The 19,754-nt window shown below is 40.1% G+C and overlaps 1 protein-coding gene across 1 annotated transcript in view; it reads right to left on the bottom strand.

Moving 5' to 3' along the window:
- The window catches only part of LOC132828147 (guanine nucleotide-binding protein G(t) subunit alpha-2), a 62,177-nt gene extending 45,091 nt beyond the window's left edge, over nucleotides 1–17,086 (bottom strand). Inside the window, exon 1 of the mRNA XM_060845071.1 lies at nucleotides 16,969–17,086. Within this exon, the coding sequence (XP_060701054.1) occupies nucleotides 16,969–17,086 (118 nt within the window). The remainder of the gene's footprint in view (nucleotides 1–16,968) is intronic.
- Nucleotides 17,087–19,754: the final 2,668 nt, after the last annotated feature.

Below are 19,754 nucleotides of genomic sequence, written 5' to 3'. Positions count from 1 at the left end.
CAATTCATTGACACTGACCTCGGTGCCGGTGGCACAGTGGTTAGCACTGCTGCCTCACAGCGCCTGAAACCCGGGTTCAATTCCCGACTCAGGCGACTGACTGTGTGGAGTTTGCACGTTCTCCCCGTGTCAGCGTGGGTTTCCTCCGGGTGCTCCGGTTTCCTCCCACAGTCCAAAGATGTGCGGGTCAGGTGAATTGGCCATGCTAAATTGCCCGTAGTCTTAGGTAAGGGGTAAATGTAGGGGTATGGGTGGGTTGCGCTTCGGCGGGTCGGTGTGGACTTGTTGGGCCGAAGGGCCTGTTTCCACACTGTAAGTAATCTAATCTAAGTAATCGGTATAATCACTGAACATGCATAAATATTATTTCTTCACCTTTATATATTAATTGTACTTTAAGATAATTGATGAAAGACCCAGAGAGGAGAATGTTTTCTTTTACAGAGACTGATACAAAGATAATGGAAGTATATTCAATACTTTTCTTCCAAGGAATATTTAAGAACATAAGACCGAGGAGCAGAAATAGACAATTCAGTCCCTTAAGCCTGTTCCACATAAATATTTGAAAATGAAAAACATATAGTGGTGTAAAATAGGATTGGGGTATGTGTCCAAATATTTTGCTCTTTCCATACATTTGATGGGCTGAATGGTCTTATTTCAACCAAATTATTAATTTTGAGTGTAAATAAGTGTAGTAGCAGGCTTATAGAAGGCTTGTTGTAACTTGCAATTCTGAGAAATCCCTTATCCATTATTCCTCCATCGTGAACCTTCTGTCAATCTTCCATGTCACGACATCTAAAACAAGACTCCGACACAACATCTTATCAGATGCTTCTTGGAAATCCAGATATAAGACAAGCAGTGGATATCTTTTATCTAATGTCATGACAGAATTGTCTAAAGTGATAACCCAATTTTGTTCAAGAATATCCTTGCTTTCTGAAATCTGTGTTGACAGGTTCTGATTAATCACCTGGGAAACAAAATTATGCAGACTGAAACAAAACACATTCCAAAAACTTTTCACAGCTCATTCGGTCAGCATAGAACTGACAGATGAACATTCAAGATACAGGCTGTACCTACATTCAGGGAAATTGGGAGTTGAACCCAGACTTCCTGGCCCCAAGGTGGTACCACTGCGTCACAAGATATAAACATGTACTCATGAGTGATATGATGTGATTGACAACATATGTAATATGTTGGTGTGATAAGGGATTAGAGATAAAGAGAGTATAATAGCAAAGTAAATTGAAAGTTTATTTCTGATGTTTGTTCCCCAGCAACATTTCATCTAAACAGGACAGATAAACCAACTGTCCATCAATTCCTCCCAACATTTCCAGGTCAACATCACAAATCTCTTCAGATTTGTTTCCACTTACTTTGCTATTCAAGCCTCCTTTGCTTTTTGTAATGTCATAATTTTCTAATCATTAGTTCAATTACATTGACATTGATACATTATTACTATATATTTGTATTCATCCTTGAATTTGTGTTTATCCAGATATATTGATATCATTATTGACAATGATATTAATAACTGTATAATTAGTAACTCATTATTGATATGCCTGACCACCTTATGTTTCAGCCTTGATTTTGCTGCACTCAAAATGTTAACTAGCCTGAGTCTAAAAATTCCTGTTGTTTTCTGTTTTTGATCAATTCCTGTCTATTCAACTGTTTAGACTTTTTTCCCCTGTATTATAGATAATAGCATGCTACCAACAATTGAAACACTGGCCTGTAATTTACTGACATGCCACTGTCTATTATTTTCCAAGAGGAAAGGGTGTTGTGGAGGATGAAACTGTACATTAAACCATTTAGAATTTTCTTAAATACTATTTCCCAGGGTCAAGTAATCATTATCCATGTACACTTCTCATCTCTGTCTGTTTCTAATCAATGTGCTCAAAATACTTAAATGTTAGTCTTGGCCTTTAAATTTTTCATCATTTTTTATGATGTATTCTACTTAAAGTAAAATGAATTCCATTTTTAAAGGATATTGCTTTCAAATATTTAAAATAACCATTCCATTGAACTACAAGATAGCTATTGGTTTACCAAAATTTAATCCAGGCATTAAAAAGGGTATTGGATGGTTATTTGGATTAAATAATGTGTCAAGGTATGGGGGGAATAGAGCAGAAATTTAGCAATAAGTTTGTGGATAGGGGTTAAATATATATATATATAGAGTGGGGTATTGTGTTTAGATGCAAGGAAAATTATAAAATCAAAGGTAAAGGTGGAGGTTAATAATGAGGTTGATTGTTACCAAAAAAAACCAAGAAAGGGACAGAATATATGAATGTCATATTGTGCCAAGGAACCATAAAAGTGTAGAGAAACTCAATAATAAAACAAATATCAAAGCTTTTTTACTTTAATGCATGAAGCTTTCAGAGTAAGATAGATAAAGTGATGGTGCAAATTGAAGTAAATTAAGGTGCAGTCCTTGCGCTGTAGATAGACCCACAATTCTGTTAGATAGAGGATTCCAGGATTTTGACCTAGTGGCAGTGATTTCCAAGTCAGGATGGTGAATCGCTTGGAAGGGATCTTGCAGTTGCTGGTATTCCCATGTATCTACTTGGCCTTACACTGCATGATTTAAATGATTATAGTTTTGGAAGTTGCTGTCTAAGGACCTTTGGTGAATGTATGTAGTGCACATTGTATATGGTACACACTGCTGTCATTGAGTGTGGGTGCTGAAATGAGTGGATGTTTGTGGATGCGGTTCAGAAATAAGTGTGGTGCCAATCAAGCAAGCTGTTTTGTCCTGGATGGTGTCAAGCTTCTTGAGAGCTGCTGGCTCTGCACTGTCCCTGGCAAGTTGGAAATATTCTATCACGCTCCTGACTTGTGTCTTGTTAATGGTGGGCAGCCTTTGGGTAGTTAAGAGGTGAGTTAGTTGCCACAGGATTTCTAGCCTCTGACCTGCTGTTGTAGTCACAGAACTTCCAAAAGTCATACAGCACAGAAGAGACTCTTTGGCCTATTGATTCTGCACCGATCTACCTGCACTAATCTCACTTTCCAGCACTTGAAGCATTGGCTTGAATGCTGTGACATTTCAAATACTTATCCACATATTTTTCAAAGATTTTGAGGATTCCCATCCCTACTAACCTCCAAGGCAGTGTATTCCAGATTGTCACCACCCTCTGGGTGAAAAGATTTTCCTTCAAATCCTATTGCCAATCAAGTTCAGTTTCTGTTCAATGGTATTCCCAGGATGTTCATAGTGGTGGTGGTGGTGGAGGTGTTGGGAGGAGGCTAGGGGAGTGGATTCAATCATTCAATGATGGTAATTCCATTCAATTTCAAGGGGCAATGGTTAGATTCTTTCTTGTTGGAGATCGTCATTATCTAGCATTTGTGTGTTTTGACCGCTACTTGCCATTTGTCAGCCCAAGCCTGAATATTGTCCAGATCTTGTTGCATTTGAACATGGACTAATTCAGCATCTGAGAAGTCACAAAATAGTTCTGAATATTGGGCAATTATTGATGAACATCCCCACTTCTGACCTTATGATGGAAAGAAGGTCATTGATGAAGCAGCTGATGATATTTGGGCTGAGAACATGATCCTGAGAATTTCCTGCAAAATGACCTGGATTTGAGATGATTGACTTCCAACCACCACAAATATCTTCCTTTGTGCCAGATATGATTCCAACCAGCAGGAAACTTCCCCTAATTGCAATTGACTCTACACTTGCTTGGGGTCCTTGATACTACATTTGGTCAAATGAGGTCTAATGTCAAGTATGGACACTCTCAACACACCTCTAGAATTCAGCTCTTTTGTCCATGTTTGAACTAAGGTCATAATGAGGTCAGGAGCTGAATGGCCCGAGTAGAGCCTCAACTAAATATCAATGAGGAAGTTATTGCTAAGCGAGTGCTGCTTGACCTTCTAGCACTTTACTAATGATCAAGAGTAGACAGATGGGGCAGTAATTGGCCAGGGTGGATTGGTCCTGCATTTTGTGTACAGTATACTGTCATGGCAGGCAAAATCTACTTCAATGTATTTACAACATAATTAATGCACAGTAACCAAAACAGTGGCCATTTTGAATACTATACACTCCTTATCATTTGTTTTCTCCTTATAATTCTAATTTGTTTGGTTCTATCTATTCCATTATTCCAAAAAATAAGGTTATTTTGCATCGGCCTGTAATTATTCACTGTACTTTGAGTCTGTTATTCTTTTTCATTTTCAGTTGTTTGGTAATACAGAAGTTGAATTTTGCTGAAAAGAGAGATAGTGTGTCCCTGTGCCTTTATCAGCACAATGCAGAAAAGCTAAATTTCAAATAATCACAACACCTAGTACAATAATGTCTCTCTTTTATTTATATTTTAGCACACTCCTCAAAGTCCATTCGTAACTCCGTACAGTTTCTGAATGACCAGTAAACATTTTAGTGTGTTAAAATATAAATAAAAGAGGGACATTATTGCACAAGCTGTTGTGATTATTTGAAAGTTAGCTTTCCTGCATTTGTGCTGATGAAGGCACAGGGACAAGTTTCAGGTTTTTTTTTATATATATATCTCTTTTTTATGAAAAAAAAGTAACTCTTCCTTTGAATCTTTTATTCAACACACGCCCCTACTTCCTTCTCAAGCATGGAAAGAATTACAACTTTAACTAATTAATAGCACTGTAGGTGTACATACACCCACACGAACTGTAACATTTCAAAAATGTGGCTCTCACCATTTTGAATACACAGTTTTCATTTCCATGCAGTTCTATGTATACTATGCAACCTTTTACGCCTGCAGCACTTAATTGACTAAGAATGAGGCAAAAATAGCACAGTGACACAATAACTTCTTGTGGAAGTACTTGAACTGAACCAGATCCACTTAGTTCCTCCTTGAATCTCCTCCTTCGCCACCTCAGGCTGTTTCCTGTCACAATGGTGAAAAGACTTCATGAAATTACTGTTTTAGTGTCAGGTACTGGGATTTAATTCATTATGATAGGGTTACTGTTAGGGCTTGCCCATGTGGCTAGATGTAATCCACTTAATCCTGTATTCAATGTACAATCCAAGAATTGAATAGGAACATCAAACGCAACATGACTAAACATTCATCAGTCATAATTTCACTCATATAGGCATAGCAGCCTGAATTAGAATAAATAGACATAATATTTTGAAGACAGTTTATACTATAGACCTTTAGAGAAATAAATATCCATTTCCATATACCTTATAAGATCATATGATCATAAGAAGGAAGACAATGAGGAGTCCATCTGGCCCCTCAACTCTGCTGCACCATTTAAATGAATAAGGGCTCATCTGACATTCCTTAGGTCCACTTTCCTGCATTTTCCCCATTGATTCCCTTACTGGCCAAAAATCAAGAATTATAGAGACAGAAAATCTCATTCAAATTGCAGGATCAAATTTCTGTATTTTTGTGCCCTTCTAAGCGTAAGGCAAATACTAAAGGTCGAACAAAGGACCTTCACTAGTGTATTACCCACACGATTACACTACACCCATTCATTGATGCCTTCACCAGAACACAACCACATGCTTTCTGACGTGCCAAGAGTAGTGTAATGATAAATCTTTAAAGGTATATTCTAAAAGCTACAATATAAATGATTACAGGTTGGGATGGCTTCTGTGAAGTCAGCAGACATCTTATATGCTTAAAAATACAATCACATCTCTAAGGAGAACAGGAAGGACTTTATTTCTGATGTGATTCTTTATAGCTCAGACCAATATACCAGTTTGCATTTTAAACACAAAAGCTATGATGTTGCTGGGGTTGGAGGATTTGAACTATAAGGCTGGGGCTGTTTTCCTTGGAGGGTTGGAGGCTGAGGGTTGATCTTATAGAAGCATGGATAGGATAAATAGACAAGGTCATTTCCCTGGAGTGGGGGAGTCCAGAACTAGAGGGCATAGGTTTAGGTTGAGAGAGGAAAGATATAAAAGGGATCTAAGGGGCAACTTTAAGAATTCTAAGAGTTTCTGAGTCCATTCAGTATTCTAACAACAGTAGGGTAGAAACTGTTTTGAAACTGGCTGGTGCGTGTGTTCAGGTTTCTGTACCGTCTTCCTGATGGTAAAGGTTATAGAAAAACATTGCCAGGGTGGAATGGATCTTTGAGAATGCTGGCGGCCTTTCCTTGACAGGCCTTTCCTTGGTGGGCCTGGTAGATGGATTCTATAGATGGGGGGGAGGGGGGGGGGGTGGTATTTGGCGATGCTGTCATGGATACAGTGAATACAGTAGGGGGCTGAGTATACACCCCGGGGGCTCCAATGTTGAGTGTTAGTGAGAATGAAATATTATTCCCAATCTTCACTGATAGTGGCCTGTGGGTCAGGAAACTGAGGATCCAGCTGCAGAGAGTGGGGCTTAGTCCGAGATCACTAAGTTTAATAATCAGTCTCGAGGGGATGATAATGTTGAAGGCTGAACTGTAGTCAATGAATAGGATTATTGCTTAGCTGTTCTTTGTGTCAAGATGTTCTAGGGAAGAGTGAAGGACAAGTGATATGGCATCTGACGTGGATCTGTTGGTCTGATAGGCAAATTGGAGTGGGTCAAGAGTAGTGGGGAAGCTAGAGTTGATTAATGCTATGACCAGCCTTTCAAAGCACTTCATGACCACCGAAGTTAGGGCCACTGGGCGGAAGTCATTGAGACATGCTGTATGAGCCTTCTTCGGCACAGGGGTGATGTTGGCCCTCTTGAAGCAGGCAGGGACAGTGGCCTGCTGCAGAGAGAGGTTGAAGATGTCTGAGAAGACCTCTGCCAGTTGATCTGCGCATGCTCCGAGTACACAGCCTGATACTCCGTCTGGTCCAATCGCTTTCCTTGGATTCACACAAAGAAAAACTGATCTGATCTCTGATACAGGGACTGTTGGAATAGGTTCCATCAGGACTCGTTGGAATAGGCGTTATCTATCCGCCAAAATTCTGCTCAAAGTGGGCATAGAAGGAGTTGAGGTGATCTGGGAGGGATGTGTCATTGTCTGCTATCTTGCACTGTCTCTTTTTAGAACCTGTGGTATCATTCAGTCCTTGCCATAGTCGCCGGATGTCTGTCAAAGTCTGAATCAGTATTGGTCCTTGGCTGTCTTACATGGCTCTGTGAAGGTCATACTTGGATTCCTTATATTTGAGTGCGTCTCTTGATCTGAAGGCCTCACACCTGGTTTTCAGCAGGTTTAGTAGGTTCATTTAATGGGCAATTTATAATGTTTGACTATAGTTTTTTGTTTTATTCATATATAACTTATGGTAATTCTGGGTGTTGAAGAAAGGAAATACACTTGGTGCAATAAAAATTCTTCAGTTTTTTCTGATTTTTAAAAACCATGGCATTAACTTCTTTGACAAGATCTGGGAATTTCAGATTATCTATATTAACTTAAGAGTAACTATTCCCTAACCAAGTCATAACAGCAGATAAAATGCTGCAGTGTCCAATTGTAAACTGTAAACAGGCTAACATTGTAATGATTGCAATCATGGTGACATACAATATATGGATGTTACAGTACCTACTCAAGGGTTTTCATCCTTTTTTCTTGACTCTGCAATGCTGAAGGAGTGCTACGATATTGGAGGCCTTTCAGGTGAGATGTTAAACCAAGGTTCTGTTATGTCCGCTCAGTTGATAAGATCCCAAGTCACCATTCAAAAAAAAGGGATCTTCCACTGTTCAGAGTAATGCTGTCCCTTAACCAACATTATCAAAATTATCAGTAATTTATTTCAGCTTTATTTGTGGGGCTATGGTGCATACAAATTGACTGCCACATCCCAACATTTCAGAAAAATATGCTTCTTTGACTGTGAAGTGTTTTGGAACATCCTGTGAACAGGAAAGATTTATTTCTTATAACGGGAGGCACTAGTTGTGAATGCCACTTAAACTACTGTGAGATACAATATGTACCTGACACTGTACTAACTGGAAGGGGACTTTGAGATAATGTAGCCTGATAACCTTAAAGTAACTGTAAGATATTCTTGTCAGCAAATGACAACTATCATTAGCAGGCAGCATATGTTTCAACTGCATTCCATATCATTGATCCTTTTTATGTCCATCTGAAGAAGACTTTAACATCTTAGGTAAAGGATAGCACTTCCCACAATGCATCACTTGATTGGTATTTCATTTGTCAGCTTATTACGTTTCCAAGTCTAGGTATGAACTGTGAACACACAACCTCCTAACTCATCTGAGAGACTGCCATTATATAAAAGTACCAGGTCACATTATACCACTTGGAAACATTCTGCTCTCGATAATACTAACCAAATATATACAGCTTTCGATAACAAAGAATCTACTGGGCTATCGCAGCATAGTCAGCACGTTACAGATTTAGGGACACTGTAATCCAGGCAATGCTTGACATTCCAATGACTAATGATACAGATGATCAGTCATTTCCATTTTAGGTTAATACATTCTAAGTAGAAGCAACAAAAGTTGCTGGAAAATCTCAGCAGCTCTGACAGCATCTGTGAAGAGATATCAAAGTTAATGTTTTGGGTCTGGTGATCCTTCCTCAGAACTGGTTCAGATTTTACTTAGTAGTAGCAAATTCAGAAGATGTGGCATCAGGAACTCAGCATTGGGCAGTCTTCGGGTGATACTAAAGATAGCCAGCATAGTCATTTAAAAGAAATCTTAGGATATGAGCAAGGCCAGCATTTATGCCATACCTAATTACCATCGATAATTGAAGAACTTGCTATTTCATCCACATTTAATTTGGTATGGGGCAGAAGTCAAATAATGGTCAGACTTAATAAGGATAGTGTGTTTCCTTCACTCAAGGGTACTAGTACACCATTTTTTAAAGATAACAATGCCAGTAATCCATGGTAACCTCCACTAATCCAAGCTCCTTCCTGCCAGATTTTATTTCTGAACTTTATTCATTTTTTCAAACATCTTGCTGGGAATTGAGTTTGTGCTGTCTGGTGATGCCATACTTTTAACTACATGGAAGCAATTGCTTCTTCTAGTTCAGGAGCATGTTTGCAGCATCTCTCCCATAATGGTTGGGAATAGATTTAGTATTAACAGCGGATCATCTTACTGTGCCAGCCCCTGTCGAGTCTTTATAGTTTTAGTGGAGATTATTTTCTCATTCTTCACGCTATTAAGTAGTGTTTGGCTTAGGGTTTGTAACTTATTGATGTAAAAACAGATGTGGATGTGTTAAAGCATAAGAAAATATAAAGCAACAACAATAATTCAGCCTGAAAGTCGCAGTCAAAAGTTACAACATTATAATCAGCATGAACAAATGTTTAAGTGCTATTTAATTGAGGTATTTATTTTCCAAAATAGTCTTTTATTCTACTTTTGTGAAAGGCTTTTGTTTTGAAATGCCAGCAATTAAGTACATTTCAATCCTTGCTATGAAGACTGGAGAGTTTATCCTAGCCTTACAGAGGGAGTACTGCCTTGCTAGAGGTGATATCTTCTGATCGAGCATTAATTCTAGGTCTTGTCTCTCTGTTTAAGTGAAAAATAAAGCACTAAGGCACTAGAGGTAAAATACCAAAAGAACAGCAGATGCTGGAAATCGGAAACAAAATCAAACAAGTGCTGAAAATACATAGTTCTGAACAAGGGTCACTGGACCCAAAACATTACTTTTGCTTTCTCTCCACAGATGCTGCCAGACCTGCTGAGTTTTCCAGTAATTCCTGATTTTGTTCCGAAGGTACTGCTTGATAAAGGGCAGGGTGCTTGGACCAATATTCCTCTACTAAACACCACCAACAACAGACTAGTTACTGGCATCTTATTACAGTCTGTGGGATTATTGTAATTATAATTACTCTATTATATAATGTGACCAATTTAAGATGGAGACGAGAAGGAATTTCTTCTCTCAGAGTTGAGAGTCTTTGGAACTCCTTGCCACAGACAGCTATTGGGGCAGAGTTGTACACATTTAAGGTTGAGAGAGAGAGAGAGAGATGTTTTTGATCAGTAGGGGAATCAAGAGTTTTGAGGAAATGGCAAGAAAGTGGACACGAAGATTGCTGGATCCACCAGGATCCTACTGAATGATGGAACAGGCCTGATAGCCAAATGGGCTCCTGTTTCCATTTGTTATGGTCTGTATTATTATATCATGAACAAAATACCTGCCGTGTTCATCAATATTACAACAGTCAATAATACAACAGTCTTTCCAAGGTTATTGTAATTGGACATGAAATGCTTAGAGATGTTTTTAGAAAGGTACAACATATACATGGTGTCATTGAATGTCAGGACAGGCTTAAAGGGCTGAATGGCCTGTTAATGATTATCTATCCTATAACATGCATCCATGTGTAATTGTACAAAACTATGAATTATGTACAAGTCTTATCATATTTGAACCTTTATGGAAATTGTATGCAAACAAATGCAGGACGGTTAGTTGGCTCAAATTTGTTAATGACATCTAAAATTAAATGAATCGTAAGTGAAAAATTCAATTAAGAAATGGGAAGTCAATTATGAAATTCTCGCATTTATGCATATTAATTTTATTCACTGCCTCTCAGCCCATTTCACTTACAATTGCTCTGGACCAGAGCAAAACCTCAAAATAAATTAAGAAGATAACCTAGGCTCTACCTTTTCTTATTTTAAAGATAAATCCTGGCATTTTTTTTATTGCAATTCGAACAGTCAGTTTACCTGTCATGAAGCCAAACACACTTCATTCGTACACTATAGTTAAAAGACAACAAAAGAAAGAATTTGGAATAACTTAACTCTACTGTAAAACTTAAAAGAGTAATAGATTATTTAACTACCAAACAGTAGCATGTTCCAATTTAGTAATGTTCCATAAACATATCCTTCATCAAAATTGCAACAACCCAATAGCAGTTATGTTCTCTCATTCTGCCATGCATATAATTTTCAAAATGACTGTCTGCAGTAATAAGCTCCATCTAAACAGTACGGAATTTTTATCCTTCATTTTTTCCAGAAGCTTTAAGTGATTATGATCAGTATATACAATTGTTCCAGACACAATACGGGCAATATAAATATTGTAACGCCCACACCAAGCTCAAGGTCTCCTTCTCAATTGTGGAATTTTTCTGTTGATGAATATTCAATTATCTGGAGAAATTCCCAATAGGTCTTTCTATCTCCTCATCATCTCCTTGCAAAAGTACAGCACTGACATCCACATCACTTGCAACGATAGTCACCTTGAATGGCTGTGCATAATTAGGGATGGGTCACACTGGGACAGTGGTTAACACAGCTTTCAGGCTGTCAAATGCCTTCTGTTGGAACTCAGCTCTTTCCTCTGAACTAAAAATATCTATTTTGTCCTCCACCTGTTCTTGTTTTTTTTTCTGAACTATTTGATCAAGAATAGTCTCTGATAGTTGAACTTCAACTTCCTTATCATTATTCTTTGATTTCTCCTCTGACTTCAACCTGTGGCTTTGTGACCTTGTTAGCGCACAGTCAGGAAAACTCCAAGGATATACTTCCTGTAATACCTCAGTTGCCTGATTTTCCACAGACTTTACAGCCACAGTGGGCATCACTCTTACCTGTGATCCAGCTATATCATTATCAAGCATGAACTGTTTTTCTGGAACTGAAAATTTCTCTATTACTCCCATAACCACTTCACCCCCTTCCACCAGACTCTCCAACCTTACTTTATGTAATGGAAAACTGCTCTTCTCACTAGGAATTCCACATATTAACACCTTCTCTGACAATACTCCTTCTAAATTATATATCTCCTCATTTCTCACTGTCAAATATTGACTTACTCCAGTATCTCTTAAAATCTTAATTTCTTTACCTACCCCTCCTGGCATACATGAGTACACCTGACCCAACAAGTAAAGTATTTGAAGATATCCAATGCCTTCTTCTCAACCAACCCCTCACCAGGTTTTACATTCTTTTGCAGCTTTTTAGCTTCCACTGTGCCTTCCTTTATCACTTCAACAAAACTCACTGCCTTATCCTGGGGCAGCATGGTGGCTCAGTGGTTAGCACTGCTGCCTCACAGCACCAGGGTCCCAGGTTTGATTCCAGCCTTGGGTGACTAACTGAGTGAGTTTGCACATTCTCCCCATGTCTGTGTGGGTTTCCTCCCACAGTCCAAAGATATGCAGCTCAGGTGAATTGGCCATGCTAAATTGCCCATAGTGTTAGGTGCATTAGTCAGAGGGAAATGGGTCTGGGTGGGTTGCTCTTTGGAGGGACTGGTTGGGCCAAAGGGCCTGTTTCCACACTGTAGGGAATCTAAAAAAAAATCTGATTTTCCTGCATCCATCTTTCTAATACTTTTTCTAGACCACTAACACTACGACTTCATTTGGTCTTGTTGCAGTTAGCTTTTTTATTTCTCTTTCCCCCTCAGGTTTCCTTTTTACCCAGTGGTAAATTGCCTTTGCTATCATCTCCATGAGATCTCCTTTTTCCTTACCACCTGAGGATTTCTCTTTTCCCCAATTTCTATCCCTCATGGATTGAAATTGAAGTCGAAAGTCAATTTTTGATTTATGAACCAACCAGACATCGACCAATCATCAACCAGTTTTGCTGCTAATCTTGTAACCTTACCTCTCTACTCTTCTGCACAAATTCTCACGACTTCAGGAAGTGAATTTGTGAACGCCTCTAAAATAATCATCTCTCTAAGAGTGACACATGTCTCATCTATTTTCAATCCCCTTATCCATCGATCAAAATTACTTTGTTTGAACCTTTCAAACTCAATGTATGTTTGACCATGTTCCCTCCTTAGATTCCTAAAACGTCTCTAGGCTTCCAGCATCAGCTCACATGCACTTACGATGGCATTTTCACTCCCCAGATACCTCCTGTGATAGTCATGCAAATACTTAACTCGCTCTACTTACCGACTTCATTTTGATCAACAATACCCACATAGTCACCGGCCATTTCATTTGTTTAGCCACTTTCTTAAATGAAATTTTAAAAAATCTTTCATCTTCCTCTCACTGAACTATGGCAATGCTAGGACATATTTAAACAGGTCCCCACTAGGCCTTTGGCTACGAAGGGATTGTTCTCCATCAGTGTCTTCATCACTACTCCTACCTTTCACCTCTACCTCTGCCATTTTAAATCGAGTTTGAGTTTTCGGTTCCAGCCTCTGAAGTTCAAAAACTCTCTTATTTTCCCTTACTTCTGCTAAGGCCTTCCTCTCCTTTTTCTTTTTTTCTCTCTCTAATTTAAATGGCAATTCAAACTTTCTTTCTTTTTCTTTTGCATCTAATTCAAGCCAGTTCATTTTCAATTGAATTGTAGCCATTTCCAAATTGGCATTCCAGGCAATTGTAAATGCCACAATTATCTCCCCTTTCCTCACAGACACAAGTAACCCCAACTCCAGTGTTTTCCAATTCCGAAAGCTTTGCCTTGCTGACTTTCTATAAAAGTGACTTCTTCCACCCCAGGAAACTCTTAGTGACTGAAAGAGCCATTAGTGCACAAGCGCACCCAACTTAGACCATTAGACACGGGAGCAGCCCATCGAGTCTGTTCCACCATTCAATCCTGGCTGATAAGTTTCTCAGAGAAAGTGAGGACTGCAGATGCTGGAGATCAGAGCTGAAAATGCATTGCTGGAAAAGCGCAGCAGGTCAGGCAGCATCCAAGGAGCAGGAGAAGGGCTCCTGAATAAAGGGTCATGCCCAAAACATCGACTCTCCTGCTCCTTGGATGCTGCCTGACCTGCTGCGCTTTTCCAGCAACACATTTTCTGCTTTGATAAGTTTCTCAACCTCATTCTTCCATTTTCTCCCCATAACCCTTGATCCCCTTCATACTCAAGAGCCTATCCATCTCAGTCTTCAATATACTCAATGACCTGGCCTCCAAAGCCTTCTGTGGCAATGAGTTCCACAGATTCACCACTCTCTGGCTGAAGAAGTTTCTCTTTACCTCCATGCTAAAACATCTTCACTTTACTCTAAGTCTGTGCTCTCGGGTCCCAGTCTCTCCTACAAATGGAAACATCTTCCAACATCCACTCTGTCCAGGCCATTCAGTTTCAATTACATCCTCCTTCATCCTTCTAAACTCCATCAAGTTATAGACCCAGAGTCCTCAAACGTTCCTTATATATTAGGCTGTTCATTACTGGGACTATTCTTGTGAATCTCCTCTGAACATGCTCCAGGGCCAGCACATCCTTCCTGAGATATGGGGCCCAAAACTGCACACAATACCCTAAATGTGGTCTGCCCAGAGCCTTATAGAGCTTCAGAAGTACATTCTTGCTTTTATATTCAAGTCCTCTCGAAATAAATGCCATCATTGCATTTGCCTTCCTAAATATTGACTCAACTTGCAAGTTTACCTTGAGAGAATCCTGAACTAGAACTCCCAAATCTCTTTGCACTACAGACTTCTGAATTTTCTCCCCATTTAGAAAATAGTCCATGCCTCTATGTTTACTACCAAGGCACATGGCCACTCAGTTTCCCATGTTGTCCTCCATCTGCCAGTTCTTTGGTCACTCTCTGAACCTGTCCAAATCTTTCTACAGCCTCCCCACCTCCTCAATGCTACCCGTGCCTCTAAAAAAAGAACATCAACACTGCCTTTGAGGCCAGTAATCCTAAACCCCAACCTGGAATTAGAGATTTTGATCCAGTATAGAGACCCCAGTTTGTTATGGACCAGATCAAACCCCCTCAAGAAGATAGCTGAGATCCTAACTTTTTCTTATTTTAAAGGCAAGTGCCAGGCATTGCATTTCAGATGCAATTTGATTGGTCAAACTACCAGCCTTGAAACCAAACAAACACTCTTTAATTATAAACTATAGTTAAAAGACAACAAAAGAAATAATTTGGAATAATTAAACTCTATTGGAAAACTTGACAGAATATTGGATTATTTAGCTACCAGACAGTAGCAGTTTCCAATGTAACAACATCACACAAAACACATTCTTGGCAAAGGCAATTTCAGTAAAATAGATTGTCTCACATGCAAGTCTAACAGCAGGAAGGGAACTCCAGCTTTTAACTGTAACAGGCAGAGGGATAACAGCTTCCACACTCAGCTTCAACACTGCAGCAGCAACTAAGACTAACAGTCCTGGTTCTGTGGGAGCTTGATCCCACCCATTCAGACTGCTTCTATTGTTTCAACATTTTTAAAAGAAAACAAGGCCTCAAAAACTGTTTACTTTATTGGCTTGGAGTAGCACTTCTCTCTCAACCTTTCTTAAAGAAAAAGACAAAATAAACCATAAGAATCGTCACACTATACATCATGTCTCATACACTATCTCAAAATGCTAGCTTCTAATTTGGAATTGAATTAAACTGTAATGGGTTCTGCTCGTCAGAGCCAATGCAGAAGCATAGGACAACATTATCAAATGGCATACTATGCCTTTGTCTCATGATTACCCTGACCTTTTGGAGTTGATGCAAATCCATAATGAAAGATAGCAGGTCCCTCCCTTGTAATTAAACCACAAAGTAAAGACAAAGGAAGTTATTGTCCACAAAGACCACAGAGAAGAAACCGCCTGCACTTAGGTACTTAGAATAACAATATCACCCTTGGATATAACAGAATGGATGTTATCTGTCATGGGAGAAACACAATTTGATTGCCAACAGTTCAATAACTACAACTGAGGTTGCTAATAATGAGCAGTCACACTTACTGATCCGAGAGCCTTTGGATGGATACTGTAAAAATGTTAGTGGCAAATAACAGATAGAATTTAATGCAAACATATTAACTAAAAGTAGTGACTAGAAAGAACATATGTTTATATAGCACCTAACCAACATGGAGTCTTAAACCACAATGTTTTGATGCTCAGCCAAGGCTCAGTTGTCTTCATCTCATTTGAAACAACAGGTTGTGCAGTTTCAGGTCCCATTTCAGCACCTTGAGAACAAAATCCAAGATCGCACTCCAGTTCAGTCCTGAGGTAGTGCTGTATTTCAAGGCTTAGCCAGTCCTCTTTGGTGAATATAAAATGTCCTGTGGCCTTTTTCTAAAGATTACTAACATGTATTGCACAACGGTAAAAATCACTCAACTTCAGATTTATTTGGAAGTACACGCTTTCAGAGTTCTGCTCCGTTGTCAGCTAGCTACCTGATGAAGGAGCAGTGCTCTGAAAGCTAGTACTTCCAAATAAACCTGTTGGACTATAACCTGGTGTTGTGTGAATTTTAACTTTATCCACACTGGCACCTCCACATTGTATTTAGTGCCCAGCCAGCTGAGTATACTATAAACTGGGAATCTGGTTATTATCTCCTTGCTATTTGTGGGAGTGTGCCATATATGAAAGCACATTTGATTTCTAAGATTACAACAATGACAACACTCCAAAAGGACTTATCTGAGTGTAGGGCACTTTGTACATGATGAGGTCATGAGGGATATTAATGCAAGTCTTCTTTAACTCAGAAGTTACAGTTTCTTTTTTGAGTTTAATACTTATTTCCAATACTTGGGTGGTTCTACAACATACATTAATAAACAAAGCACTTTCACGATTGGGGTATATTGAGTTGCAGGTGATTGTTATGTATATGTTATGTACAATATATGTTATCAGACACCCTTTTATAAGAATAAACAGGATAGCCAACTGGTAAAACATGCTGCTAGAATTGCTACTTGGATATTGACACAAATACTAACATATACGTGATTTCCTCCACCACATATTTGTTCAACTTCCTTTAAAAGTTCAATTTAAGCAGTCATCTGGTGATATCTTAATTTTAAAATTGCTAACAGAAAGTTTAGAAAACTAACTTACCATTATATAATTAAAGTGAACTATCTACAGAAACGGAAAGGTTTAACCTTTATCTTTGTTTCCCCTGTTAAATCTGTATCCCAGCTGCATTACCGAGAAGCAACAGCTTTACAGTTCTGGCCTCCTTCTCCGCATCTTCCTGGAGTTTCTTTTCCAGCTGTTTTGACCTTTTCGCTAATTCCTTGTCTTCTGCACTCGCTCCACTCCCCATCCGTGAACCTGCTGCTATTGTTGCTGCTGTTGTAGGTGAATAAAGAAAGTTAATTTGCTGTGAATGATTGTGCTGGAATTGGCCTTCAGGGCAAAGAGACAATGAGTCACCGAATCCCCAGGCACAGTTGGAGCTTTCCTGTTCACTCTTCTGTCCTAATCATCCTTCCTCTAACCTAATCTCTTCATTGAGATTATAGAATTTGATCAGCCGCATAAATGAAAAAAAATCCAATTACAACAAAGGACACAGAAAGGTTATATATGTGATGTGGTCAAATTTTTAAATTCACTGTGAACAATAAGTATTTGCAAGATAAACATGCATAAGGAAGTTAAAAATCACACAACACCAGGTCATAGTCCAACAGGTTTAATTGGAACACACTAGCTTTCAGAGTGTCGCTCCTTCATCAGGTGATTGTGGAGGGCTCAATTAGGATTGAGGTCTCCACTACCACCTGATGAAAGAGCGACCCTCCGAAAGCTAGTGTGTTCCAATTAAACATGTTGGACTTTAACCTGGTGTTGTGTGATTTTTAACTTTGTACATCCCAGTCCAACACCCGCATCTCCAAATCTTGTGTAAGGAAAGCCACTTAACCCAACTTTATCCAACACTTTCCCCAGTGTAGATTAGATTAGATTAGACTTACAGTGTGGAAACAGGCCCTTTGGCCCAACAAGCCCACACCGACCCGCCGAAGCGCAACCCACCCATACCCCTACATTTACCCCTTACCTAACACTACGGGCAATTTAGCTTGACCAATTCACCTGACCCGCACATCTTTGTGACTGTGGGAGGAAACCGGAGCACCCGGAGGAAACCCACGCAGACACGGGGAGAACGTGCAAACTCCACACAGTCAGTCGCCTGAGTCGGGAATTGAACCCGGGTCTACAGGCGCTGTGAGGCAGCAGTGCTAACCACTGTGCCACCGTGCCACCCACAATCAGTGATATCAGTAGTATCAGTGATTCCAGGATTTATCTGTTCTGTATAATCATTATCTTTTGTGTGAAGATACTTCGATCAATTTCAATATGAACTTGCATCAGTATGTGGCTGTGGTTCCCCTCACCCTCCCATGGTTTCATTTAAATTAATTGTTCAGGACTTGATGAACAATCTGTGTGGCCATACTAATAGCTGCAAGAACAAACAATTTAACATAATTAGTTGAGCTCATTTATTCTGACTACCAGTTACATACATACATACAGAGGGACCTATCCTCTGCAAACTAAAGGAACGTGTTTAAGCCTCCTGCCTTTTTCTGAAGGGTCCTCCACTAGGTGGCACTGTGACTAGCATGCTCAAAATGTGCGCATAGTTGGTGAGCTCAGTGATGGATGTAACGTCATGAGGAGTTAGGGTAAGGATTGAGGTAAGGCTGGGTTTGGGGGAGGCAAAGGCAAAGGTTGAGATAGGACTGGGTTTAGAGGGGGCAAAGGTAAGGGTGGAGGAAGGGCTGGGTGTAGTATTAGGGGTAGGGATAAAGGTAGGGTAGGTGGAAGGGTTGGGATGGGCTTAGCATTACGTGTAGGGGTAGAGATAGAAGTAAGGGCATGTGTGGAGACAACGGTCGGTACGGGTTTAGAGGTAAGGTGGGGCGTAAAGATATAAGTAAGGATTGGAGTGAGGTTTAGTCTGGGGGTTGGGTGTGGCCAGCAGTGAGAGGTGGGAATGAGGGATGGGAATACAGACACAGAAAGGGGGTAGGGTTGGAATGTGGTCAGCCATCAGGAGAGGTGCAGCATCCTGTGAAATGATCAATGGGGAAGGGGGTGGGGCAGCCAGAATTCTCTGTTGTGGTGGTGTGACATGTGCTGGCAGCCACTCTTAACCTCCCCATCACCCTCCATTTACAGTTCACCCCAAAACAACCCAGCACCAATGTGTTAATCACAAAGTGCTTGGGCCAGGTTTCACAGATGTTCTAGGCTACTGAATGTGAATGCAGAACCTCGACGGAAATGATTGCCCGTGAGGTCGGCCAATGGATTTTATTGTTCTCAAGTCTCCTTTCTGAGAAGAAGCAGATAGGACCTTTAAATAATCCAGATGATCTTCCTTTCCAATCCCATAGTTATTTGCTTGCTGCTGTCATAGTAGTGGTAAAACATAGATTATCAATTAACGAGGTTTGAGAAGATTGTTAGCCAGGTTGAGATTCTGAATATAAGTTTGCTCGCTGAGCTGGAAGGTTCATTTTCAGACGTTGCGTCACCCTACTGGGTAACATCATCGGCTGCTCATGCTGCCTCTGCGACCAACAGCCAGACAACAGCCGCCACAAACGCTGGACAACCAACCACTGCCGTGATTGCTACCAAATCCACCGCCACCGAGACCGACTCAAGGCCCAACCGAAAACATACTTCCGCACACCCCCAGTGCTGCCGCCACAGCCACTTCTGCCCCCTCTGATATCACCGTGCCATGCGTTCTGCGACTTCTGTCCCCTTCGTGGCCACTGCTACAGCAACTTCCACATTCTGCATCATCACCTGCACCACAAGTTCCGGCACTTATGCTCCCTACGTCATCACTGACGCCACGCGTTCCACGACTTCTGCCCCTGCAGCTGCTGTTATCGCTACCACTTCCATCCCCACTGAGGCCACACACCTGCAAACTGCCAACACCCCCCCCCCCACTGATC

This window comes from Hemiscyllium ocellatum, chromosome 26 (assembly GCF_020745735.1).
Source record: "Hemiscyllium ocellatum isolate sHemOce1 chromosome 26, sHemOce1.pat.X.cur, whole genome shotgun sequence".
Classification (NCBI taxonomy): domain Eukaryota; kingdom Metazoa; phylum Chordata; class Chondrichthyes; order Orectolobiformes; family Hemiscylliidae; genus Hemiscyllium; species Hemiscyllium ocellatum.
Note: the sequence above shows the minus strand (reverse complement) of the source record. Positions and strands in the feature narration are given on the sequence as shown.